The sequence below is a fragment of the Chlorocebus sabaeus genome, chromosome X, assembly GCF_047675955.1.
Source record: "Chlorocebus sabaeus isolate Y175 chromosome X, mChlSab1.0.hap1, whole genome shotgun sequence".
NCBI lineage: Eukaryota > Metazoa > Chordata > Mammalia > Primates > Cercopithecidae > Chlorocebus > Chlorocebus sabaeus.
In genome coordinates, this window is record NC_132933.1 from 923,778 (window position 1) to 950,997 (window position 27,220).

At 44.3% G+C, this 27,220-nt stretch overlaps 3 protein-coding genes across 10 annotated transcripts in view; 1 reads left to right on the plus strand and 2 right to left on the minus strand.

The window, feature by feature from the left end:
- F8 (coagulation factor VIII) overlaps positions 1-27,220 on the plus strand; it is a 218,915-nt gene that overhangs the window by 160,102 nt on the left and 31,593 nt on the right. For 5 of the 8 annotated variants that reach the window (XM_073013275.1, XM_073013274.1, XM_073013273.1 and 2 more), the window contains 4 exons: positions 2,120-2,236; positions 3,172-3,243; positions 11,138-11,223; positions 14,741-14,896. In XM_073013275.1, the coding sequence (XP_072869376.1) occupies positions 2,120-2,236; positions 3,172-3,243; positions 11,138-11,223; positions 14,741-14,896 (431 nt within the window). Of the gene's footprint in view, positions 1-2,119; positions 2,237-3,171; positions 3,244-11,137; positions 11,224-14,740; positions 14,897-25,157; positions 25,251-27,220 lie in introns of those variants that run through there. The other 3 variants (XR_012091877.1, XM_073013277.1, XM_073013278.1) reach the window with 3 other exon arrangements.
- Positions 23,299-25,221, minus strand: F8A1 (coagulation factor VIII associated 1). The gene has a single exon (XM_007993189.3). It carries the CDS (start codon positions 25,204-25,206, stop codon positions 23,875-23,877), a length of 1,332 nt encoding a protein of 443 aa, XP_007991380.3. The 5' UTR covers positions 25,207-25,221; the 3' UTR covers positions 23,299-23,874.
- Positions 25,911-26,657, minus strand: H2AB1 (H2A.B variant histone 1). The gene has a single exon (XM_007993191.3). The coding sequence runs from the start codon at positions 26,386-26,388 to the stop codon at positions 26,041-26,043; it is 348 nt and encodes a 115-aa protein (XP_007991382.1). The 5' UTR covers positions 26,389-26,657; the 3' UTR covers positions 25,911-26,040.

Genomic DNA, 27,220 nt, shown 5'->3' on the forward strand with positions numbered 1-27,220 from the left:
TGGCTCACACTTGTAATCCCAGCGCTTTGGGAGGCCAAGGTGGGAGGATTGCTGCAGTGAGCTATGAAAGACAGCAGCTATAAAGGGGCTTTGGGGAAGCATGATCATCACAAGGTACAGAAACAGAGGACTCAGCCATGTCTCCCTTTTCCAATGCAATTGGATGAAATGGCTCCTTCCTCTCAGTTTAGAAAAGTATTGACATATTTTAAATCATAAAAATCAATCAAAACTTTGTGATCTCACATCCCCCAGAGCTATGTCTCTCTTAATCTTTGTAATAAAGAATAGTCCACATTTGTTTTCTTTGCTTGTTCACTTTCTACTTTCTCCTTAATCCATTGCAATCTGACTCTAAATTCTACCATACCACTGTCTAAAGTCACAGGCCACAGTTTTCATCTTACTTTGCCCCTTAACACTACTAGGTAAGGTTGATCACAGATGACTACACAACTCTATGTATATACTAACAATTATTGAATTTTTATTTTATTTTATTTTAAATTTTTTATTATACTTTAAGTTCTAGGGTACATGTGCACAACATGCAGGTTTGTTACATATGTTGGCATGCTGCATGCACCCATTAACTCGTCATTTACATTAGGTATATCTCCTAATGGTATTCCTCCCTGCTACCCCCACCCCACGACAGGCCCTGGTGTGTGATGTTTCCCTTCCTGTGTCCAAGTGATCTCATTGTTCAATTCCCACCTATGAGTGAGAACATGCAGTGTTTGGTTTTCTGTTCTTGCGATAGTTTGCTGAGAATGAAGGTTTCCAGCTGCATGTCCCTGCAAAGTCCCTGCAAAGGACACAAACTCATCCTTTTTTATGGCTGCATAGTATTCCATGGTGTATATGTGCCACATTTTTTAGTTCAACCATTGTGGAAGACAGTGTGGCCATTCCTTAAGGATCTAGAACTAGAAGTACCATATGACCCAGCCATCCCATTACTGGGTATATATCCAAATCATGCTGCTATAAAGACACATGCACACATATGTTTACTGTGGCACTATTCACAATAGCAAAGACTTGGAACCAACCCAAATGTCCATCAATGACAGACTGGATTTAGACCCTGTCTCTAAAAAAAAAAAATCTGGTTTAAGAGTGGGGGTAAACTTACCCTATTTCTTCATAAAAATTCTGATAAGCCCTGTAACTTTCTCCTCGCCCTTAAGTAATAAACAGGACTAAAGTCACTTTATATCACAAATACAGTTCAAATCAGAAATTACAATGTCCATCCCAAGATATTAATCAAAGTTCTGAACTTGATTTAACTTCAGTCTCCCCTCCAACTTGAGCCTGCATCAGGCTGGAAGTCTGCACTGGAAAAGGGAGACATGGTTGAGTCCTCTGTGTCTGTACCTTGTGATGATCATGCTTTGCAACAGCCCCTTTATAGCTGCTGTTTTGAACTCCAACATGGATAGGTTAAAGGTAAGGGGATAAGATAGTTCTTACCTATTTACAGCTGGCACCATTGTTGTAAACTAGCTTAACGCTGTTTGTGCCTGGCAATACTTAAAGTTGACTCTTTCTCCTGCAGGGCACTTTCAGGGAACTCTTTAGAGACTCCCTTACATGACTGTCATGAAACCCCCTTGACATGGTTTCTTCCACCTTTATTCTGGGTGGTCACTTGTGACTCATTTCTCAGCCCTCAGTGTTCACCTGCAGCTTCTTGTTGCTGGGGTAACTTTACCCTTGTAGGCAGCCCTAGTGGACTGGATCCAGTGGGAACTCACCCTGACTTATCTCTTTCACAGAGTCCACATCTGGCCAATAGGAAACACACCTTTTGCTTGGAAAAACCCTGGGGATGTAGGTCAATCATAATGCAGTAGCATTCTCCTGTCCCTATCATCAAAGAATTCAGTCACCCTGTTTCTCATCTCCTGGGGGGAGGGGAGTAGTCAGAACTCAATCTCCATGACCCCCAACTGTAAGGGTCACCTAGCAAGCACTTTGGGTTTGAGGGGTCCAAGAATAGTGGAACTACCAAATTTGGTAGGTCTACCCTGATATTTCACATAAACCAATGTATCTTATGCTCATTTTTTAGTGAAAAGAAATAATTTGTGTTCCTTTTGGTTTTTATAAGGTGTTTTTGAGACAGTTGAAATGTTACCATCCAAAGCTGGAATTTGGCGGGTGGAATGCCTTATTGGCGAGCACCTACATGCTGGGATGAGCACACTTTTTCTGGTGTACAGCAACAGTGAGTAGCCATGTGGGCAGAGGTTCCCTACCCACTCAGCCTACTTCTTTACAGCTTTCCTTCTTTCTCGAATGGTTGCTTGTGTCAGGAAATAAATACAAGTTTACATCATTATCAAATTTAAAATGAATATTGCTGGTAGAAATCATCAGAGTTCTCAGAGGAGGGCAGATATACTTGAAGCTTTGAACACTTTGAACCTGAAGCTCTAAATAATTGACCAGAAAAACACCTCATTTTCACAACTTGGTAAAGCTCTAAGATCTCCAGTAGCAGATTTTGGAATTTAATGTTGATTTAGTTACCAGATAACTTAGAAATATTACTTGGGGCCAGGCGCGGTGGCTCACGCCTGTAATCCCAGCACTTTGGGAGGCTGAGGCGGGTGGATCACAAGGTCAGGAGATCGAGACCATGGTGAAACCCCGTCTCTACTAAAAAATAGAAAAAAAATTAGCCGGGCGCAGTGGCGGGCGCCTGTAGTCCCAGCTACTCGGGAGGCTGAGGTAGGAGAATGGCGTGAACCCGGGAGGCGGAGCTTGCAGTGAGCCGAGATTGCGCCACTGCACTCCAGCCTGGGCGACAGAGCGAGACTCCGTCTCAAAAAAAAAAAAAAAAAAAAAAAAAAAAAAAAAAAAAAAAAAAAGAAATATTACTTGGAAGAGTTTGGAGATTTAACCCTAAACAAGTAAGAGAACCACTGGTCTATTTATGTATGGACCCCAGTTTTTTCATCTGTAAAATGTGAATCATTCTAGCACCTGTTAGGATTAATTAAATGAACTAATACAGTAAAACATTTAGTACAGTTCTTGGCACATTTAAACACTAAAAAAATTAGTATTTGTTGACATTCTCCCATTTTCATTGACTTACATTTGAGAAGCTGAATTTTGTGCACTTCTAGTTACTGTGTTCCACCTGTTTCATTTCAGAGTGTCAGACTCCCCTGGGAATGGCTTCTGGACGCATTAGAGATTTTCAGATTACAGCTTCAGGACAATATGGTAAATACTATTATTTTTGCTCCAAGAACCTGGGCTGATTATATCTTTTTTAATAATCTGTTGGAGAATCTCAGATAATGAATCCATCTCCATGCTTCTATTTGTTCTATTCCATAATTGCCTCTCAAATACATCTCCTCCTCTCCACTTCCCACTGTGGCCATCTTAACTCTGGTCACTATCATTTCTTACCTGGGCAATGACACTGCCTCCTTAAATATCCTCCCTACCTTCACTATTCCTTCCTTGAGTCAATTCTTTTCACTGTAGCAGGAAGCTACACTTTCCTGTGAGCAGTAATGGTAACGTTTGACTAGGGTCTATAGAGAATTATCAAAAATTGTTTTAGAGCACTACTGCCCACAGGCAAAATGCAGCACACTGCCTGTTTTTGTATGGCATGTGAGCTATGAACAGATTTTCCATTTTTAAATAATTGACAAAAAGATGAAGATTATTTCATGACATGAAATTATAAAATTCAAATTTCAGCATCCATAATAAAGTCTTATTTTGGAACACAGCCATGTCCATTAATTTACATATCATCTATGGCTACAGCAGCAGTAACATAGTTGCAACAGAGACCATATAATATGCAAAGCCTAAATGATTTACTATCTGGCCCTTTACAAAAAAAGTTTGCCAACCTATGTTTTTGTGGGGCAAAAAATCCCCTTGAAAAAGAGGCTTGGGGGGCGGAGCAAGATGGCCAAATAGGAACAGCTCCAGTCTCCAACTCCCAGCGCGAGCAACACAGAAGACCGGTGATTTCTGCATTTTCAACTGAGGTACTGGGTTCATCTCACTGGGGAGTGCCAGACGATCGGTGCTGGTCAGCTGCTGCAGCCCGACCAGCGAGAGCTGAAGCAGGGCGAGGCATTGCCTCACCTGGGAAGCACAAGGGGGAAGGGAATCCCTTTTCCTAGCCAGGGGAACTGAGACACACAACACCTGGAAAATTGGGTAACTCCCACCCCAATACTGCGCTTTAAGTAAACAGGCACACCAGGAGATCATGTCCCACACATGGCCGGGAGGGTCCCACACCCGGCCGGGAGGGTCCCACACCCACGGAGCCTCCCTCATTGCTAGCACAGCAGTCTGTGATCTACCGGCAAGGCAGCAGCGAGGCTGGGGGAGGGGCGCCCGCCATTGCTGAGGCTTAAGTAGGTAAACAAAGCTGCTGGGAAGCTCGAACTGGGTGGAGCTCACAGCAGCTCAAGGAAACCTGCCTGTCTCTGTAGACTCCACCTCTGGGGACAGGGCACAGTAAACAATAACAAACGCAGCAGCTCTGCAGACGCAAACGACTGTCTGACAGCTTCGAAGAGAGCAGTGGATCTCCCAACACGGAGGTTGAGATCTGAGAAGGGACAGACTCCCAGCTCAAGTGGGTCCCTGACCCCTGAGTAGCCTAACTGGGAGACAACCCCCACTAGGGGCAGTCTGACACCCCACACCTCACAGGGTGGAGTACACCCCTGAGAGGAAGCTTCCAAAGCAAGAATCAGACAGGTACACTCGCTGTTCAGAAATATTCTATCTTCTGCAGCCTCCGCTGCTGATACCCAGGCAAACAGGGTCTGGAGTGGACCTCAAGCAATCTCCAACAGACCTACAGCTGAGGGTCCTGACTGTTAGAAGGAAAACTATCAAACAGAAAGGACACCTACACCAAAACCCCATCAGTACATCACCATCATCAAAGACCAGAGGCAGATAAAACCACAAAGATGGGGAAAAAGCAGGGCAGAAAAGCTGGAAATTCAAAAAATAAGAGCGCATCTCCCCCGGCAAAGAAGCGCAGCTCATCGCCAGCAACGGATCAAAGCTGGACGGAGAATGACTTCGACGAGATGAGAGAAGAAGGCTTCAGTCCATCAAATTTCTCAGAGCTAAAGGAGGAATTACGTACCCAGCGCAAAGAAACTAAAAATCTTGAAAAAAAAGTGGAAGAATTGATGGCTAGAGTAATTAATGCAGAGAAGGTCATAAACGAAATGAAAGAGATGAAAACCATGACACGAGAAATACGTGACAAATGCACAAGCTTCAGTAACCAACTCGATCAACTGGAAGAAAGAATGTCAGCGATGGAGGATCAAATGAATGAAATGAAGCGAGAAGAGAAACCAAAAGAAAAAAGAAGAAAAAGAAATGAACAAAGCCTGCAAGAAGCATGGGATTATGTAAAAAGACCAAATCTACGTCTGATTGGGGTGCCTGAAAGTGAGGGGGAAAATGGAACCAAGTTGGAAAACACTCTTCAGGATATCATCCAGGAGAACTTCCCCAACCTAGTAGGGCAGGCCAACATTCAAATCCAGGAAATACAGAGAACGCCACAAAGATACTCCTCGAGAAGAGCAACTCCAAGACACATAATTGCCAGATTCACCAAAGTTGAAATGAAGGAAAAAATCTTAAGGGCAGCCAGAGAGAAAGGTCGGGTTACCCACAAAGGGAAGCCCATCAGACTAACAGCAGATCTCTCGGCAGAAACTCTTCAAGCCAGAAGAGAGTGGGGGCCAATATTCAACATTCTTAAAGAAAAGAATTTTAAACCCAGAATTTTATATCCAGCCAAACTAAGTTTCATAAGTGAAGGAGAAATAAAATCCTTTACAGATAAGCAAATGCTTAGAGATTTTGTCACCACTAGGCCTGCTTTACAAGAGACCCTGAAGGAAGCACTAAACATGGAAAGGAACAACCGGTACCAGCCATTGCAAAACCATGCCAAAATGTAAAGACCATCAAGGCTAGGAAGAAACTGCATCAACTAACGAGCAAAATAACCAGTTAATATCATAATGGCAGGATCAAGTTCACACATAACAATCTTAACCTTAAATGTAAATGGACTAAATGCTCCAATTAAAAGACACAGACTGGCAAACTGGATAAAGAGTCAAGACACATCAGTCTGCTGTATTCAGGAGACCCATCTCACACGCAGAGACATACATAGGCTCAAAATAAAGGGATGGAGGAAGATTTACCAAGCAAATGGAGAACCAAAAAAAGCGGGGGTTGCAGTACTAGTCTCCGATAAAACAGACTTTAAACCATCAAAGATCAAAAGAGACAAAGAAGGCCATTACATAATGGTAAAGGGATCAATTCAACAGGAAGAGCTAACTATCCTAAATATATATGCACCCAATACAGGAGCACCCAGATTCATAAAGCAAGTCCTTAGAGACTTACAAAGAGACTTAGACTCCCATACAATAATAATGGGAGACTTCAACACTCCACTGTCAACATTAGACAGATCAACGAGACAGAAAGTTAACAAGGATATCCAGGAATTGAACTCATCTCTGCAGCAAGCAGACCTAATAGACATCTATAGAACTCTCCACCCCAAATCAACAGAATATACATTCTTCTCAGCACCACATCGTACTTTCTCCAAAATTGACCACGTAATTGGAAGTAAAGCACTCCTCAGCAAATGTGCAAGAACAGAAATTATAACAAACTGTCTCTCAGACCACAGTGCAATCAAACTAGAACTCAGGACTAAGAAACTCAATCAAAACCGCTCAACTACATGGAAACTGAACAACCTGCTCCTGAATGACTACTGGGTACATAACGAAATGAAGGCAGAAATAAAGATGTTCTTTGAAACCAATGAGAACAAAGATACAACATACCAGAATCTCTGGGACACATTTAAAGCAGTGTGTAGAGGGAAATTTATAGCACTAAATGCCCACAAGAGAAAGCAGGAAAGATCTAAAATTGACACTCTAACATCGCAATTAAAAGAACTAGAGAAGCAAGAGCAAACACAGTCGAAAGCTAGCAGAAGGCAAGAAATAACTAAGATCAGAGCAGAACTGAAGGAGATAGAGACACAAAAAACCCTCCAAAAAATCAATGAATCCAGGAGTTGGTTTTTTGAAAAGATCAACAAAATTGACAGACCACTAGCAAGACTAATAAAGAAGAAAAGAGAGAAGAATCAAATCGACGCAATTAAAAATGATAAAGGGGATATCACCACCGACCCCACAGAAATACAAACTACCATCAGAGAATACTATAAACACCTCTACGCAAATAAACTGGAAAATCTAGAAGAAATGGATAATTTCCTGGACACTTACACTCTTCCAAGACTAAACCAGGAAGAAGTTGAATCCCTGAATAGACCAATAGCAGGCTCTGAAATTGAGGCAATAATTAATAGCCTACCAACCAAAAAATGTCCAGGACCAGATGGATTCACAGCTGAATTCTACCAGAGGTACAAGGAGGAGCTGGTACCATTCCTTCTGAAACTATTCCAATCAATAGAAAAAGGGGGAATCCTCCCTAACTCATTTTATGAGGCCAACATCATCCTGATACCAAAGCCTGGTAGAGACACAACAAAAAAAGAGAATTTTAGACCAATATCCCTGATGAACATCGATGCAAAAATCCTCAATAAAATACTGGGAAACCGGATTCAGCAACACATCAAAAAGCTTATCCACCATGATCAAGTGGGCTTCATCCCTGGGATGCAAGGCTGGTTCAACATTCGCAAATCAATAAACATAATCCAGCATATAAACAGAACCAAAGACAAGAACCACATCGTTATCTCAATAGATGCAGAAAAGGCTTTTGACAAAATTCAACAGCCCTTCATGCTAAAAACGCTCAATAAATTCGGTATTGATGGAACGTACCTCAAAATCATAAGAGCTATTTATGACAAACCCACAGCCAATATCATACTGAATGGGCAAAAACTGGAAAAATTCCCTTTGAAAACTGGCACAAGACAGGGATGCCCTCTCTCACCACTCCTATTCAACATAGTGTTGGAAGTTCTGGCTAGGGCAATCAGGCAAGAGAAAGAAATCAAGGGGATTCAGTTAGGAAAAGAAGAAGTCAAATTGTCCCTGTTTGCAGATGACATGATTGTTTATTTAGAAAACCCCATTGTCTCAGCCCAAAATCTCCTTAAGCTGATAAGCAACTTCAGCAAAGTCTCAGGATACAAAATTAATGTGCAAAAATCACAAGCATTCTTATACACCAGTAACAGACAAACAGAGAGCCAAATCAGGAATGAACTTCCATTCACAATTGCTTCAAAGAGAATAAAATACCTAGGAATCCAACTTACAAGGGATGTAAAGGACCTCTTCAAGGAGAACTACAAACCACTGCTCAGTGAAATCAAAGAGGACACAAACAAATGGAAGAACATACCATGCTCATGGATAGGAAGAATCAATATCGTGAAAATGGCCATACTGCCCAAGGTAATTTATAGATTCAATGCCATCCCCATCAAGCTACCAATGAGCTTCTTCACAGAATTGGAAAAAACTGCTTTAAAGTTCATATGGAACCAAAAAAGAGCCCGCATCTCCAAGACAATCCTAAGTCAAAAGAACAAAGCTGGAGGCATCACGCTACCTGACTTCAAACTATACTACAAGGCTACAGTAACCAAAACAGCATGGTACTGGTACCAAAACAGAGATATAGACCAATGGAACAGAACAGAGTCCTCAGAAATAATACCACACATCTACAGCCATCTGATCTTTGACAAACCTGAGAGAAACAAGAAATGGGGAAAGGATTCCCTATTTAATAAATGGTGCTGGGAAAACTGGCTAGCCATAAGTAGAAAGCTGAAACTGGATCCTTTCCTTACTCCTTATACGAAAATTAATTCAAGATGGATTAGAGACTTAAATGTTAGACCTAATACCATAAAAATCCTAGAGGAAAACCTAGGTAGTACCATTCAGGACATAGGCATGGGCAAAGACTTCATGTCTAAAACACCAAAAGCAACAGCAGCAAAAGCCAAAATTGACAAATGGGATCTCATTAAACTAAAGAGCTTCTGCACAGCAAAAGAAACTACCATCAGAGTGAACAGGCAACCTACAGAATGGGAGAAAATTTTTGCAATCTACTCGTCTGACAAAGGGCTAATATCCAGAACCTACAAAGAACTCAAACAAATTTACAAGAAAAAAACAAACAACCCCATCAAAAAGTGGGCAAAGGATATGAACAGACATTTCTCAAAAGAAGACATTCATACAGCCAACAGACACATGAAAAAATGCTCATCGTCACTGGCCATCAGAGAAATGCAAATCAAAACCACAATGAGATACCATCTCACACCAGTTAGAATGGCGATCATTAAAAAGTCAGGAAACAACAGGTGCTGGAGAGGATGTGGAGAAATGGGAACACTTTTACACTGTTGGTGGGATTGTAAACTAGTTCAACCATTATGGAAAACAGTATGGCGATTCCTCAAGGATCTAGAACTAGATGTACCATATGACCCAGCCATCCCATTACTGGGTATATACCCAAAGGATTATAAATCATGCTGCTATAAAGACACATGCACACGTATGTTTATTGCAGCACTATTCACAATAGCAAAGACTTGGAATCAACCCAAATGTCCATCAGTGACAGATTGGATTAAGAAAATGTGGCACATATACACCATGGAATACTATGTAGCCATAAAAAAGGATGAGTTTGTGTCCTTTGTAGGGACATGGATGCAGCTGGAAACCATCATTCTTAGCAAACTATCACAAGAACAGAAAGCCAAACACCGCATGTTCTCACTCATAGGTGGGAACTGAACAATGAGATCACTTGGACTCGGGAAGGGGAACATCACACACCGGGGCCTATCATGGGGAGGGGGGAGGGGGGAGGGATTGCATTGGGAGTTATACCTGATGTAAATGACGAGTTGATGGGTGCAGCACACCAACATGGCACAAGTATACATATGTAACAAACCTGCACGTTATGCACATGTACCCTACAACTTAAAGTATAATAATAATAAATAAATTAAAAAAAAATATATTTTACCAATTGCTTATTTTTTCTTGTAGATTTTTCTTTTCTAAATCTTTTTTATTGAAAATTTTATTCCTGAGTGAATCTCATAAGTTGCAAACATTGAATGAAGTAGGAGTTTTAACTTTATTTTGTTCACATATTGTCTAGTGTTTAAATGCCATCAATAAATTTGTATATATTAAATTCAAAAAAAAAAAAAAAAAGAAAAAGAGGCTTAAGAGTTGTATACCAAAATAGTAACATTTTTCACTAGGTGGAAGGGTTACATTTTAAAATTTCTTTTATTTGTATTTTTACTTATTTTTATTTTTACTTTTCATTTTCTGATTTTTCTACAATGAATATAAATTGTATAATAAATAATAGGCCAGGTATGTTAACTCATGCGTGTAATCCCAGCACTTTGCGAGGCTGAGGCAGGCAGATTACCTGAGGTCAGGAGTTCAAGACCAGCCTGGCCAACATAGTGAAACCCTATCTCTACTAAAAATACAAAAATTAGTCGGGCATGGTGGTGCGCAATTGTAGTCCCAGCTATCCGGGAGACTGAGGCAGGAGAATTGCTTGAACTCAGGAGGTGGAGGTTGCAGTGAGCCAAGATCACGCCATTGCATTCCAGCCTGAGCGAGACTAAGCAACAGAGCAAGACTCTATCTCAAAAAAAGAAAAAAAAGAAAAGAAAAGAAATAATAATATTATTATTTGGTAGTGTCGGTAACAAATTGCAGTATCAGCTAATTAGCGGTGCTAACAATTAACAAAATTATAAATTTTAGAAAATAAAATGGACAACAAGGATAAGCAGTATACTTAGATAGTAATTGATACTGGTATGCCATAAAGCCTTTATGTTTTTCTCTATTTTCACCACAGCTTAGATTTCTCAAGACAATAATTTTACAAGACAATAATTTTACAATAATTTCTCAAGACAATAATCTTTCTCAAGACAATAATTTTATTCTCAAGTGTCTAGGACCAACCCAGCTGATTTAATCTCTGTTTCTTTACTTCGGCAAAGGACAGTGGGCCCCAAAGCTGGCCAGACTTCATTATTCCGGATCAATCAATGCCTGGAGCACCAAGGAGCCCTTTTCTTGGATCAAGGTTAGAAAATTTAATCAATGGTGGGAAATGTATCACATTCAGTCAATTGCATTACTTATTCCTCCTGTAAGCTCAAAGGATTCTATGAATATGAGAAAACTAAAGAACAGAATGCCTTATGATTTGTATGAAAGCAGTCATAAACAAAGAGATATGGGGATAGAATTAAGTATACTGATATGTTGTATTTCTGTATTTTAGTCCTTCTACTTGGATTAGAACATCTGAATATTTTCTATAATATTGAACTCACCATCTCTCAATACAGTATATGTTATTATTAGATGCTTCCAACCGCCCAGGTGTCCTTAAGTACTCCAATCCCCTTTATTTTAACATAAAACAATGGTTCACAAATGCAAACCACATGGGTAATTTTACATTTTCTAGTAGCCACGTTTTCAAAAATGTGAAATTCACTTTAATAATACATTTTATTTAACTCAACATATCTGAAAATACTATCATTTCAACATTTGATCAATCGGGCCCCTTCAAAGGCAGACAGATGGAAACTTCTGGGTCTCTTCCATGCCTCACAAAAGCTGAGGGCAGCTTGGCAGTGCCTACTCAGCCTCTCCACCTAAACAGGAAATGGAGAAAACATTTTGGTTTCCATCTTTGTAAATAGCATGTCTATTAATGCCACAGCATTGTTTTGTAGACACTGCCAATTTTGACTCAATCTGAGCTGCTGTTCACTAATCCCTAAGTATTTTTTGTTTGTTTGTGCTTCTGCCAAACAACATGTTATGTTCTTCACCCTGTATTTCTATGGTTATTTTCAACCTTAAATGTATCCCTATATAGAGGACATATTTATCTATTTGGCCGCCCTGTGTCTGTGCTATTTAATTTTTTGTAATAACATTCTTATTTGGGAGGGGGGAATTATATCTTCCTCCCTAGATACAACCTGATTAGACTAGTAAATAGAGTGTCCTGTCTGTGCCTAGCCAATGAACCCTGAACAATATACCCTGTTGTTTCCACTTACTAGATTTGGCCCATTGTTTCAGTTTGCCAATCTTCAGTATCCCAAAGTGTTTCCTAGTTTTTCCAGTTACTGATTTGATCAGTAAACTTTGTAATACTGCAGCAAAGTCATGATCAAAGTATTGAAGTAGACAAGACTTCCTTAGTATGTGCACAATACAAAGAAGCTAGATGTTACTATCATCTTCATTTCAGATAATGAAATTGAAGCATAGCGAGGTCCAAGTCACATTGAAGCATAGAGAGGCCCAAGTCACATGGCTAGTAAGTGCCTGAGGCAAAATTCAAATTCTGATGGTTGGGCTCCAGAACCCTAGTTGGTAACCATTGTACTACACTGTTTCCAGAATGCTCCCTTTAAGTTGATAACCATCTATTAACTGTCACTGTTTACTTATGGAAATTAAACCAGTTACAAATCCACCTAGTTATGTTATCATCTACCACTATTAAATCACCTTATCTTCAAGGTGGTTTTTGCCATCTGTCCTACTAAGGTCCAGCTAGACTTTTTATATATCTTGTAACTTTAAAATAAACCATGGAGATGGAGTTGAAAGGCATGCTGACAAGGAAGGGAGTTGGAGAAGGCATCTATGCTCGTGAGAAGGCCTGAAGAGTGCACAACAGCCTGGCCACAAGAGCACTGGGCTGGCTTGAGGAGCACCAGGTGACCAAGACCAGGCAATGCACAGGGGGAAGTCAGCAGGCTCCATGGAGATACGCAGCTGCAATATTTGTACTTTTATACAATGAAACTCATTACCCCCTTGCTTACTTCCTAGTAGACAGATGTGTCTTGTAGTTACACTGAAACACCCAGCTGGTGCACATAGGTGAAGCTATTGAGTCTGTAATTGTCAAACTGCTCCCAGGTGCCAATTATAATGTAGAAGAGGCACAAGAAGATGAAGTAGATAAGCCTGGCAGTTTGTCAAGCATTCGTCAGTTGCAGAATGTAGGTAGGCTGCCAAGGCTTTATTGTAGCCTGGTTCTATTGCAGCTTTATTCTAGCAAGGCTGCTAGAAAATACAATAATCACTGGTCCAAGAAAAAACTCTTATACTCTATCTATATGAAGAAACAGTAAAAGTCAATTCAGTAAAAATCATTATTTTTGTGCCTGTTGCTTTCACTTTTTTATGCCATAATACCAAGATGTTAAAATGAAGTGTCTTTGAATGGGAATACCATCTAATCTGGGAAAAGACAGTGCTGCAACTTCTGAAGACCTTGCCACTCTGTCCTGTTACACTGCTTCATTTTTCTCCTGCATTTATCACTACTTGAGGCTATAAACATATATGATATAAGGTCTATTTCCCCTACTCAACTGTAAGTTCCATGAGGGCAGGGCTTTGTTTCTTGTTTTACTCTATTCCCTGTACCTAAAACAGTGCTTGGCACATAGCAAGTGCTAAAAAATATTCTTTGGATGAGTGTATGAATGGAACTTATAGTGAGCTGAAGGAGGCAGTTATTAAGCACAAGAGTCATGACCAGTCCAATTTGTGTGTGTCAGGCATCTGTGAAAACATGCTAAATTTGACTTGCTTGTTAGGACAGTAACTGATACTTCTAATGTTCTTGTAGTCCACGACCTCTTCTTTAAGAAGTGTCCATTCTATACTACTTTTCCATTATTCACTCATTCATTCCAAAGCATTTGCTATATAGCAGTATTACACCAGATACCATATTAGGTGCTGGGGCTAGAGAGAATATAAAAGCTAACATTGATCGAGTGTTTAGTATGCACTAGGCACTGAACTCAGCACATTACATGTATTAACTCTTTAACCCTTATGGCAGCCCTTTGAGATAAAAACTAATATTATCTTCACTTTACAGATAAATTGAGACACAGAAAGTTTAGGTTCATTGCCTTAAGGATCTCAGTCTAATAAGAAAAGCAGAAAAGCAAAGCAACCTTATACTATGGTGCAATAATTTGCTATAATAAAGTTATATACAAAGTGAAGTAGAAGCATAGAAGAAGCAGCACTAAATTTGTCTGGGTGAGTCAGAGCAGGCTAACCAGGAAAAATAGTTTCTGAACTAACACTTGAAGGAGGTGTAGCAGTTCATCACTGACAGTGATGTTGGGCTGGGTCTGGTTTGGGAGGAGGGCAGGAAATTGGCTTTAGTCTGAGACTGAGGTGTGGGCAAAGCATTAGCTTATGTGGGTCCATTAGCTTATGTGAGTCCACAAAAGGGGTGTGTGTGTGTGTGTGTGTGTGTGTGTGTAGGAAATGGGGGCTCAATGATTTGGTAGTGGTTTGGTTTGTCAAGAAGCAGGCTGGGAACTCAATAAGCATCTTTCTATTCATTTCTACTGTTTATCCCACAGCTTCACACACACATGCACATTTCAACATTGGTGACTGCTTCACTTGCACATGTCAGGTAATGATGGACACATCTGTAGCAATGTAGATTCTTCCTAAGCTAATAATTAGTTTCAGGAGGTAGTACATACATTTAAAAATAGGTTAAAATAAAGTATTGTTTTAATTGGTAGGTGGATCTGTTGGCGCCAATGATTATTCACGGCATCAAGACCCAGGGTGCCCGTCAGAAGTTCTCCAGCCTCTACATCTCTCAGTTTATCATCATGTATAGTCTTGATGGGAAAAAGTGGCAGACTTATCGAGGAAATTCCACTGGAACCTTAATGGTATGTAATTAGTCATGTAAAAGGAATGCCTGAATACTTTAAAGAATTTTGGCAGATTTCAGATATTGGACAAACACTCTTAGCTTCTACAAACTTAACTCCAAAAAATACTTTTTCACTTATGAACAATAGGAGTTATTACGGACATATCAGCAAAAATGTAGTAGTGTCAAGGCTCATAGATGATAGAAATGAAAAGATGCTGTATTGACAGAAATATGTGATTCAGGATTGTGTGGATTGATGATTGTGAGCTTGCTTATTGATATCCTAGGTTTGAGGTTATAGTAGGACAATCAGGTTGAAATGTCCAGCAGGCAGTAGGTGAAAGACAAGTTTAGGGGGCAAAACCATGGATGGAGATGAAGATTCATGACTTCCACATAAAAGGATGGGTGAAACTTTGGGAATTGATGAATTCTCTAGAGGTGAGCTCAAGACCCTTAAAGGCTTAAAACCTCAGTGTTATTGTCTACTCTTCCCTCATTTTTATGCCCACAAATCTGGTCAATCCTGTATTTGTAATGCCTCTCACATCTTTCTTCTGTTTCCATTTATACCACTGTTGCCACAGCCCAGGGTCCCATCACCTCACACTTGATCTATTGTTTTACATTCCTAACTAGTCTTCCCCTGTTTCTAATCTATTCTCCAACAAAGGCTGCACATCATTTTCAGGATAAGTATCAGTTGCCTGTCTAAAACTTTTCAATATCTTCCCATTGTCTTCAGAATAAAGTTCAAAGTCTTCAAATGACCCCAAGCAAGATAACTTTTGTTTGCCCCTTTAGATCCATTTTCCTGCTTCTCTATCCTGCTTCTTGTTCTGTGAGGTGAGCTTGTATAGAATACATCAACAGGCTACCTTGTCCTCCAGCTTTTGGTTGGATTTCACCAACAGGGAGCACTGGCAAAAGATTGGCATATTTATTCTTCCAACTTTCCCCTTGTAGAGGAGTTCACTCTCTCTCTCCACTTAAGGTCACTGTTTCCCTCAGAGTGGCTTTTTCAACCTGTACTAGTTACTATTGCTGTGTACCAACCCACTTCAAAACTTAGTGTCATAACAAAAACCATTATGTTTTACTCACAGATTCTGTAGATCAAGACTTTGGGACACAGTGGGGATGGGTGGTTTCTGGAGCCTCAGTTAGGAATATTTAACAGCTGGGTGCTAGAATCATCTGGAAGTTCCTTCTCTTGCTTTTCTGGTGGTTGGTGCTGACTGTCAGCTAGGACAGAATCTGGGGTTATTGACTGCTGTAACTTTACATGGATTTTCCCTGAGGCCTGGGCTTCCTTACAGCGTGTTTCAAGGTAGTTGGACTTCTTTTTTGTGGGGCAGGGAGGGTGGGAGGAGGACAGAGTCTCACTCTGTTGCCCAGGCTGGAGTGCAGTGGTGTGATCTCGGCTCACTGCAGTCTCTGCCTCCCGGGTTCAAGTGATTCTCCTGCCTCAGCCTCCTGAGTAGCTGGGACTACAGGTTCATGCCACCACACCCAGCTAATTTTTGTATTTTTAGTAGAGACGGGTTTTGCCATGTTGACCAGGCTGGTCTTGAACTCCTGACCACAGGTGATCCGCCTGCCTCAGCCTCCCAAAGTGCTGGGATTACAGGTGTGAGCCACCGTGCCCAGCCTGTAGTTGGACTTCTTACACATCATTTTAGGGCCTCCAAGTGTGAGTGTTACAGTTAACAAGGTGAAGACTACATAACCTTTTCTGACCTAGTCTTTAAGTTATGTAGCATCACTTTTGTCGACAAAAAGAGTTGAACTCTGTAAAATATTTTAAGAGATTTATTCGGAGCCAAATATGAGTGAGTATGGCCCATGACATGGCCCTCAGGAGGTCCTGAGAACATGTGCCCAAGATGGTCGGGGCACAGCTTTGTTTTATACATTTTAGAGAGGCTTGAGACATCAATCAAATACATTTAATAAATACATTGATTTGGTCCAGAAAGGCGGGACAACTCCATCTGGGGGCTTCCGGGCTATAGGTGAATTTAAACATTTTCTAGTTGACTATTGGTTGAGTTTGTCTAAAGACCTGGGATTGATAGAAAGGGAATGTTCAGGTTAAGATAAACATTGTGGAGACCAAAGTTCTTTTGAAGTCTTATAGTGGCTGCCCTTAGAGACAATAGATGACAAATGTTTTGTATTCAGATCTTAGTTAATCTCTTTAGGATTGGGAGGGGCTGGAAGAAAAAGATCTAGCTATGTTAATAGAGATTCTTTACAGATGCAAATTTCCCCCCACAAAGAACAGCTTTGCAGGGCCATTAAAAAATATGGCAAAGAAACATGTTTTGGGGCAAAATATTTTTATTTTCTTCCTTGTCTCACAATGTTATTCCAGAGTCAGGTTGGAAAGTAAATCATGATATATAAAGGTTAAATAAAACCCATCTGATGAGAATTTATGATTTGTAGGGCATGACTCCCCAGGCCCCTTAGATAGGAATTTGGGCAAGATAAAAAAAAAATTAGAGTTTAGTCCTCACTTTCAATACATTCTATTGGTTATAAGCAAATCACATATCCACCCAGATTCAAGGGGAAGAGACATAGACCCTAATTTTTAATGGGAGAAATGTTAAATAATTGATGGTCATTTTTAAAAGCCACTACAACAATCTATCCAATTCTCTCTTTCAGGATGTTTCTGTCTCTTCTGATCCTTTCAGGTTTAGGGATTGTCAACAAACAAAAAGTTAAACCCTGTAAAATACCTGAAGAGATTTATTATGAGCCAAATATGAGAGACCAGTGGCCTGTGACACAGCCCTCAGGAGATCCTGAGAACACGTACTCAACGTGGTCTGGCTACAACTTGGTTTTACGCATTTTAGGGAGACATAAGACATAAATCAATAGATGTAAGATGTATATTCATTGAGTTTGGAAAGGCAGGACAACTGGAAGCGAGGTGGGACTTCCAGGTCGTAGGTAGATTCAAAGATTTTCTGATTGGCAATTAGTTGAAAATTAAGTTATTGTGTAAAGACTTAGAATCAATAGAGAGGAACATCTGGGTTAAGATAAGGGATTGTGAAGACCAAGATTTTGTCATGCAGATGAAGCCTCCAGGTAGCAGGCTTCAGATAGAATACATTGTAAATGTTTCTTATCAGACTTAAAGAGTCTTTTCTATCAGTCTTAAGGTCTGTGTTGATGTTAATGCTGGTCAGATTTTTCTGAATTCCAAAAGGGAGGAGGGTATAATGAGGCATGTTTGATCCCCACCTTCTCATCATGGCCTGAACTAGTTTTTCAGGTTAACTTTGGAATGCCCTTTGCTGAAAAGAAGGGTTCATTCAGATGGTTGGGGGGATTAGAATTTTATTTTGGGTTTACAGGATGGTAATACTCTGTTCCCACCCTCCTAACTAGTATATTTATTAAATCTTCCACAAATTATCCTAATTTCCATGTTTTCTGTTCCTTGCTGGATCCCTTGTTTCATACAGTAATTGGTGCTACAAGAAACCCCAGGAAACAGATTTTCAAAATGCAATTCTAAGGTTACATTGCTAATATATTCAAGAAACACAGAGATAACATATTTGCCTAGGAAGAAAATGAGCAGTTAGGGAATCCATGACATGTGTTAGTATTATAGTTTCTCAGATTATCACCAGTGATACTATGGGATGAGTTGCAGATGGCAAGTAAGACACTGGGGAGATTAAATGACAGTGGCATTTAGTCACTGTGGCAACAAACATAGCCATTACCTGATTGTAGAATGGTCTGTCTTCTTACAGCCCTAGAGGACATACACATGGAAAAAGAAATGAAATGTGACTATGTACAAAATAAGAACACTGATGAACATACATGGAAAATCAGGATGCATACATAGAGCTTTTGAGGAATCCTCCATATCCTGTGGTTGTAGGCAGATACGACTTAAGGGCTGAGCATAAGTTGCAGAGCTGCAGTGACAATTAAATGCTCAACTCTACCAGATCTACTGTGCTGTGGTAAGAGTACTGGTGGGAAGGAGTGAAACTCTGAGGCCTCCATTGAAACTCCACCTCCATTTGAGATGGAGGTATTTAGGCAGACATGGATGAGGCTGAGAATTGCAAACCTCCAAATTCCCCTGAACCTCCTTTGCCTGAGGAGGCAACCACTCACCAGTCTCTGAAGCAGTCATCCCTCTTTTGCATAAAAGCCTTTCAGTGGCTATAACTGGGATAGGTGCCTCACAAACCAGTGACTGTTCTCCTTAGAGAGCCTGTTTGGCCACTACAAAAGCCAGGCGAGTCACGGAATATGACAGCAGAGCATCACAAATTTAATCAGGTGGTGATGCCAAAAAAAAATTGCAATTCCAGATATCATATCTCTGTTGAAGCAAATTTACACAGGCCCAGGAGCCTGATATAGAAGTATTTACCTAGAAAATGCTTTTTCTTCATTTTCATACATTAGTAAATCAGAATACATTTGAATTTACCAAGTAGGAACAAGAGTATTAAGTTTACTGTCCATGCATCAGGGCAATGTTAGCTCTTTTGTTTTCTATCATAATATAGACTCAAGGGACCTCAAACACCTTTACATCCCACAAGCACCATGCCTGTCCATTACACTGATGACATTACACTGACAGGACCTGGTAAACACATAACAAATAAGCCTATCTTGTTCCTGACTTTAATGAGAATGTAACCTGTGTTTCATTGTTTAATATAATGTTTACTGTTAGTTTCAAATACTTTTTATGACATCTAAAAAGTTTTCTTCTATTCCTATTTTATTTGCAGTGGCAACTGAATTTTATCAAATGCTTTTCCAGCATCTTTGACATGGTCACATTTCTCTTTTGTATTGTCAGATTATACTTAACATTCAGTAGTGTGCTGACAATAAATTAGCAACCCACAGGGGAGCAAAGTGAGAGGAGGTTAGGAAGTAAAGGCCTTGATTTATAGCATTGGCAGATTTCCCTGACATAAATACTACTCCCATCATGCCTGGCCCCAGGGGTGGGAAGAGATGCTTACTTACAATTGGCTGTCACAGACCAGTGCAAGAGAACTACTGTGCTCCATTCCTGGGAAAACTTTCATCAGTCATAGTGTGTTAGTCATTTAAAACTTAGCTGGATCCAATTTGCCAACATTTTATTTATAATTTCTATATCTATATTCATGGATGAAATGGGTTTAACTTTTTCAGTAGCTCTACTTATCAGGTTTTGGCATGAGAGTTATATTAAACTTGAAAATAAAATGGGAAAGCTTCCATTTTTTTCCATGAAACTATTGCTCTAGAATAGCTTATTTAATGTAGGAATCCAGTATTTAATGAGAGTAAATGAAAAAGCCATGTGAGCCATGTGCTTTATTTAGTGAGAGATACTAGGCTATATTTTCCAATCCTTATATGATTATTGCTATTCTCATTTGTGTTGCCTTGAGTTAATGTCTGCAAATGTGCACATTAGTCATATATCCTTTCCTGTGCCATACATCTATATCTGTATACATACATATATGTCTTTTCTCCTTTTTTCCCCTCTGTAGCAAGAGTTGGCAAGTGTTTGTCTATTCTATCAAGTTTTCAAAGAATCAGCTCAGTTTTTTTTGTTTTGTTTTGTTTTGTTTTTTTTGAGGCGGAGTCTGGCTCTGTCACCCAGGCTGGAGTGCAGTGGCCGGATCTCAGCTCACTGCAAGCTCCGCCTCCCAGGTTTACGCCATTCTCCTGCCTCAGCCTCCCGAGTAGCTGGGACTACAGGCGCCCGCCACCTCGCCCGGCTAGATTTTTGTATTTTTTAGTAGAGACGGGGTTTCACCATTTTAGCCAGGATGGTCTTGATCTCCTGACCTCGTGATCCGCCCGTCTTGGCCTCCCAAAGTGCTGGGATTACAGGCTTGAGCCACCACGCCCGGCCTAGAATCAGCTCAGTTTTAAACTCAAACATGGTTTTGAAAGAGCTGTTTCTAGTTCATCAATCTCTGTTCAAAACCTTAAAAATTCTATTTTCCTTTCTTTTGGTTTATTTTGTTTGTTCTCTACAATCTGGAGGTGAATGCTTAGTTCACTTATTCTTCAATCTTTGTCCTTTAATGATAAGGATAAATTAGTTATAGTTATTAACTACTCTCATGAGGTTCATTCCTTGAACAGCCACTGAGCAACTACTATGTTCTGGGTTCTAATTCAGGGGTGGGCAAACGATAGCCCCAGAATTTGGCCCACAGCCTGCTTTTGTACGGACTGTGAGTTAAGAATAGTTTTTACACGTTTAAAGGATTGCAAAGACAAACATACAAAGAAACAAAGAAGACTGTGCAACAGAGATCATCTGTGGTCTGTAAAGACTAACACATTTCTATCTGGCCCTTGACAGAAAGAGTCTGTGGGCTGCTGGTCTCCTCTAACGGTGGTAGAGATGCCTACACGGTTAACATTAATCCTTGGCACCAGAATCCTCAGCACCTAGGAACCAGATCTTGCCTAATACACTAATTTCAGTCTTGATCACCTTCCTCCGGCGTAGCGGTTCTCAAACGTCTTTGTCTTTGTGCTATTCGCGTATAAAATATTCTTTCATAAGCAACACTTCTCCTTTTAGGAGTACCTCATAATGGGGAGAAGGGGAACCCCAACACCCTTTAAGGGTTCACTGCTTCGCTGCCACCATTTCCGACGGTTTACACTGTTTTAAATGTGGATCTGGAATTGTTTTCAAGTTAAAAAGCAAACGAATCATGTCCTCTGAAAATATTTGCTTTTGGCATGCTAGAAATCAGTGTTGACTTTTGATATTGATGTGGTACATTAGGAGGGAATTCTCAAAAATGCTGAAATCTGGCCCCGGCCCAGTTATCACTGCTCTTAAGTTTCTGAGGCAGATACATGAATGAGCCCACGGGAAATGGAAAACGAGGAGTTTTAGTGTTTCCTAGAACTATGCTCAGCTACCCAGTACCCGACTGTCTGGTTATCCTTCCCTTCACCTCCCTGATGCAAGGAGTTTGGACCAGAGGCCTCAGGGGGCTTCTCCTGAAGCCCAAATCCCAAACTGGTCACCAGTCATGCTCCGTAACTCCTAAACCTGACAATAAGCCAGCCGGCCAGGTCTGCAGCCCGGGTTAAGAGGAGCATACCAGGAAACAGCCAAAGAGCAAAGGACCATGAGCCCTTCAACCGCTTTTACAATAATTTGGGCTAGGCGTTCAGGGCTCCGTAGGACCCTTCCTGGCAGCCAAGTGAGAGAAAGAGGAATGACAGTGCTTCCCGTTACTTCCACACTGTTGAAATAGAAGTAGAAGCAGAAAAGAACACCCTACAAGTCCCACCCATTTTGAGGCACTCAACTCACAGTGACAACCCTCCACACCTCTCCCCCGCAAAAAGACGCATAACAAAAACACCTACTCCAAACTGTGTCCTTATATCTCAGCCCTGAAGATCAGTATTGTGTGCAACTTCGGCCCAAAGGATGCATTTCCCCAGGGTTGAAAGTCTGAGAAAGAGGCTGTATTCTGAAGGGTTCTTGTCGTCACCATCAAAAGGATTAAAAAGACGCAATAAATAAGAAAACAGCTTAGTTGGGTTGCATGCTCCATCTGAGCCAGTAAGCCTTGGAAACTTAAGTGTTTTCAAATGGAACGCCATCCTGCTTTTGGGGAACACGGAGGCTGCCTTGCAGTCACGTGATCGCACACCACCAAAAGGCCATGCACTCTGATTTCACCCACTTAACTAAAAGTTGCAGCAAAAATCCCTACTACAGGCCAGGCGTGGTGGCTCATACCTGTCATCCCAGCACTTTGGGACGCGGAGGAGGGTGGCTCATTTGAGGTCAGGAGTTGGAGACCAGCTTGGCCAACATGGTGAGACCCCGTCTCTATTAAAAATGCAAAAATTAGCCTAGCATGGTGGTGCGCGCCTGTAATCCCAGGTACTCCGGAGGCCGAGGTAGGAGAATCGCTTGAACCCAGGAGGCGGAGGTTGCAGTGAGCCGAGATCACGCCACTGTGCTCCAGCCTGGGTGACAGAGTGAGACTCCATCTCGGGGATGGGGGGCAGGGGGAATCCCTATTACAAATAAAAGCTGTTGTGATCCACACTGCATATACCTCTGGGAAAAGAACCGGAACCGTGAATTCCAATGCAAATTGATGCATCGGCACCGGACCCGCTGCATTGGACACGTTTGCATTGCAGTCACCCCAGTACGGAGCACATCACAGATGATCTCTGCAGGTTCGTTGCCCTGAGGCAGGTTCGTTGCCCACATAGGAGGCAGGCATAGTGCAAATTTCAAAGGAACGAACGCATCCTGGAGCCCAAAGAGCTATCTGGTTCTGCTTCTGGCCTCCTGACAAGTAGGGAAGAGAGTCACATTTTATAGACGAGGGACACCAAAACCACACATGAGGAGTGCAAGAGTAGCTTTATCATGGATTTAGGGCTGTGGTTACAAGGAAGCTGTAAGGAATAAAATGACTCCCCTGCCACGAAGACGTACTGTGCGGACGAGTGGAAGGAGAAATGTGGCCATTACAAAGACACAGAAATACGTTCAGAAATGAGGGGCAGGATGAAATCATCTAGGGTAGGTATTTAGAGGGAGAGTGCCGTGCAAAATAAAATCCTCACTATGAAACAAAGGCGGAGGCAGGAGGCTGCGTTGGGTGGAAGAAGCAGAGGAAGGAGACGAAAGGGACTGTTATTTTCATGTCGTGGCTTTTTAGAAGACGGCCGTGTCCTCTACTCTGATTCTATCAAAATGTGTTCTTGGGATGCAGGTAACGTTCAGCCAACGAAATAATTCCTATGGCGGCAATAGGAATAACAAAACACAGAAGCGGGAACGATGTCTTTTTTATTCCTCCCCAGACGCAAACGTGGATGCGTGAGGTTTGGCAACAGGCAAAGTCATCTGGTTCACGTGACTGATGGGAATCCCCTGCCGGTCTGGGCAAAAAGTCACTGGGTGAATGGGATGGATCAGACTCCCTGTCCTGAGGGGGAGATGGTTTCTTGCAGAACGAGGTGAAGGAGGTGGTTCTGCTCAGCAGTCAACAGTGGCCACATCTCCACCTGCAGCGACTTGATGGCTTCCGTGTCCTTTTCGTGGGCAGCCATGACCAAGGACTGGAGCAGCAGAAAGAGCTCCTCGGGAAGCTGGCCGCTGCTCTCCTGCCCGTGGCTGTCAAAAGCCTCCCAGGAGTACTTCTCCAGGGTCTGGGCGTGCTCCGGCAGCAGCTTGGCCGGCGGTGGTTGTAGGAGGAGCAGCAGCAGCACGCGGGACACCTCGCAGCGGACCAGCACGTCCGAGAAGGCGCCCAGGGCGGCGGGAGAGGGCGCCGCCGAGCCGGAGTTCGGAGGAAGCAGCGCGGCCGGTAGGGCGGGCGTCGCCCCGGTCCCGGGCCCGGGCTGGGGCCCCGGCGGCGGGGGCGGCGGCAGTGACTGCACCGGGTGGCTGCCGTGCTCCCGCGCCAGGCGCTGCATGCGCGTGAAGACCGCCAGGGCGCCGGTGTAGTCGCGCGCCAGCAGCTGGCAGGAGGCGGCCTCGCCCAGCGCCTGCAGCGCGGCCAGGGGCAGCTGGGGCAGCTGGAGCTGGGCGGCGCGCTGGAAGTGACCGGCGGCGGCGGCCGGCTGGCCCAGGTCGCGCAGGGCGGCGGCCAGCTCGAGGCAGAGGGCGGCGGCGGCGGCCGGCTGGCCCAGCTCGAGGTGCAGACGCACCGCGGCGCCCAGGGCGCTGGCGGCGGCCTGCAGCGGCTCCCCGTAGGCGGCGGGGCAGACCAGGCGCTGGCGCGCGTCGCGCTCCTGCCGCAGGAAGAGGCGGGCGGCCTCGGTGAGGGCCAGCGCCTCCCCGGGCCCGTGGAAGAGCGCCTGCTGGCAGCGCGCCACCGCCAGCTGGCACCAGGCCGCGTACGGCAGACACTCCTGGGCGCGCAGCTCCCGGCCCAGCTGTCCGAACTGCTCGCCGGCCTCCGCCACGTTCGGCTTCCGCAGGAACCGCTTCTTCAACTTGTTCGACACCAGCCGGTAGCGGGCCAGGAAGTCCCCGGCCTCGGGTCCCGGGCCGGCGCCGCCGCCTCCGCCCAGGCCGGCCGCCGCCGCCGCCGCCGCCATGCTCGCCGCCCCAGGCACTTCCGGACGCGCTGCCGCAGCTGGCGGACGGGCGGGGCGGGGCGGGGCGACGTGCCCTGCGTCCCCCTTGGCAGGCTGCCGGCGTGCCCGCGCCCGCTCCCCAGCCCGAGCGTGCCCCTTGCCCTGGTGATGTGCAAAGAGCGGGATCGGAGGCGGGGCCTGGCCGGGCTGTGAGCGGCGCATGCAAATCCAGGGTCTCGGGGATGCGGAGCCAAGACCTTGGGAAGGTACGCGGGGCCTGGCCCGGCGCCACCTGCTGCTAGCTCGGCTGCAATGCAGATGGTCTCGCTTGCTGAAGGCCTCCCACAGCCTCTCCATCTGAACATGACCCAAACTAAACTCGTGACCCTAATTCCGTGTCCGTACATTTCTCGACTGTTTTCCCCCCACCGCTCACTCCTCCATCTTCCTGTCCAGGGCCCCTTGCCAAGCGCCGGGTCCACCTCTCCGTCCCCAGCCCGGTTGCCTTTAGGAGTCCATCCTGTGGCAACGCTGCAGTCATGGTCTTGAGGCCCACCCGCCCCAACGAACGCCATCATGCTGAGGACTTTCCCGGGCAGGCCCTGACTTGCTCAGAACCAGCGGGGGTGTCCCCTTCCCACCCAGGGCCAGTCCCCTGCACTGTCACCGGGAGGGACCGCTCCTCTGTGCCATCCCTGACTCCCACCCAACCCCAGACCCCCACCACCTCTCCATCCCTCCAGCTGTGGAGGTCTCACAACCCCCCACCCCACTCACCGCCCACGCCCCCAACACACCCCATGACATCGCCCAGCCCCCCACCCCATGTCACCACCCACCCCCCCCCCACCCCAAGGCAAAGTGACTGAAGCAGGCAGGTGGGTTCCTTTAAACATTTTATTGACAGAATTAATGAAGACCCAAGACTTTGGGGCCCGGGTGGTGGGGGTTGATTTAAGGCTGGGGATTCGGGCCGGGGGATTTGAGGCCGGGGAGTTTGGGGCTGGGTGGGTGGACGAGTGGACCTGCCAGGTCCCAGGGGCTGGGCGTCAGAAGCTAGTCCCCACCGGGGGCCACTTGAGAGATGGTGGTTGTGTGAAAAAGGGTGCTCAGCAGCCTGTTGTTGTGAACCGCCATGTCCAGGAGTAGTGGAGTGATGTTCCTCTCTCCGTTGTTCTGGGCCTCGTTGCCCGCCAGCTCCAGGACCTTGGCCGTCAGGTACTCGATAACCGCAGCGAGGTAGACCGGCGCCGTGGGACTCAGGCGCTGAGCGTAGTGGCCCTCCCGTAGACCGCGCTCCACCTGGCTCACCGAAAACGAAAGCTCCGCTCGGACGGTGCGAGAGCGGGTCCGCCCCCGGTCGCCAGCCCCGGAGGACCGGCGATGGCTCCTCCTCCCCGACATGCTGGGCGTTGAGTGTGCTATCTCGGCTTGCCCTAGCTAGACAAGATGGCTCTCAAGATGACAGTTACCGCGTCCAGTGCTGTGTATCCTAGCGACCAGGGCCCAGCCCCTCATTGGCTGGGGAGCCGAGACCAATGGGCACGCACGTCCGGTGACGGGCACGCACGCGGTGACGGGCACGCACGCGGTGACGGCCTCGCACGCGGTGACGGCCTCGCAGGTGGTGACGGCCTCGCACGTGGTGATGGCCTCACAAGGGACACGTCCATCAGGTGACCTCAGCGCTTTCCCATTGGCCTCGAGGGAGCAGGCCTGGGCCTAGAAGTGACTGGAGGGCCATGGTGGGGGGAGGGGAATCCCGCTCGTGACCCTTTCTCTGCCAGTGGGAACTCTCCCTTTCTACTGGATGGGAACATTGTGGGAAAGACAGAGGGGTGGGCGAGGGGAGAGTGGGTACCACGCCTTCACAATGTTGCACATCCGTCACAACCACCTAGTTCCAAAACATTTTCAACACCCTCAAAAGAAACTGAAACCCCTGCACCTATAAGCAGTCACTTGCCACACGCCTCCTTCCACACCGCCACTACCAACCCCCACACCCCGCCACACACACCCCTCTCCCCCCGCCCATACGCACATTCCCGATAGTCCCTGGCAACCACTTGTCAATCTGCTTTCTGTCGGTAGAGGTTAGCCTGTTTTGGAGATTTCCTATAGATGGAATCATACGACCAAATGTGAGGCCTTGTGTGTCTGGCTGCTTTCACTTAGCATAATGGTTTCATCAGGGTTCATCCATGTTATTCACTGCTAGGGTATGGAAATACCA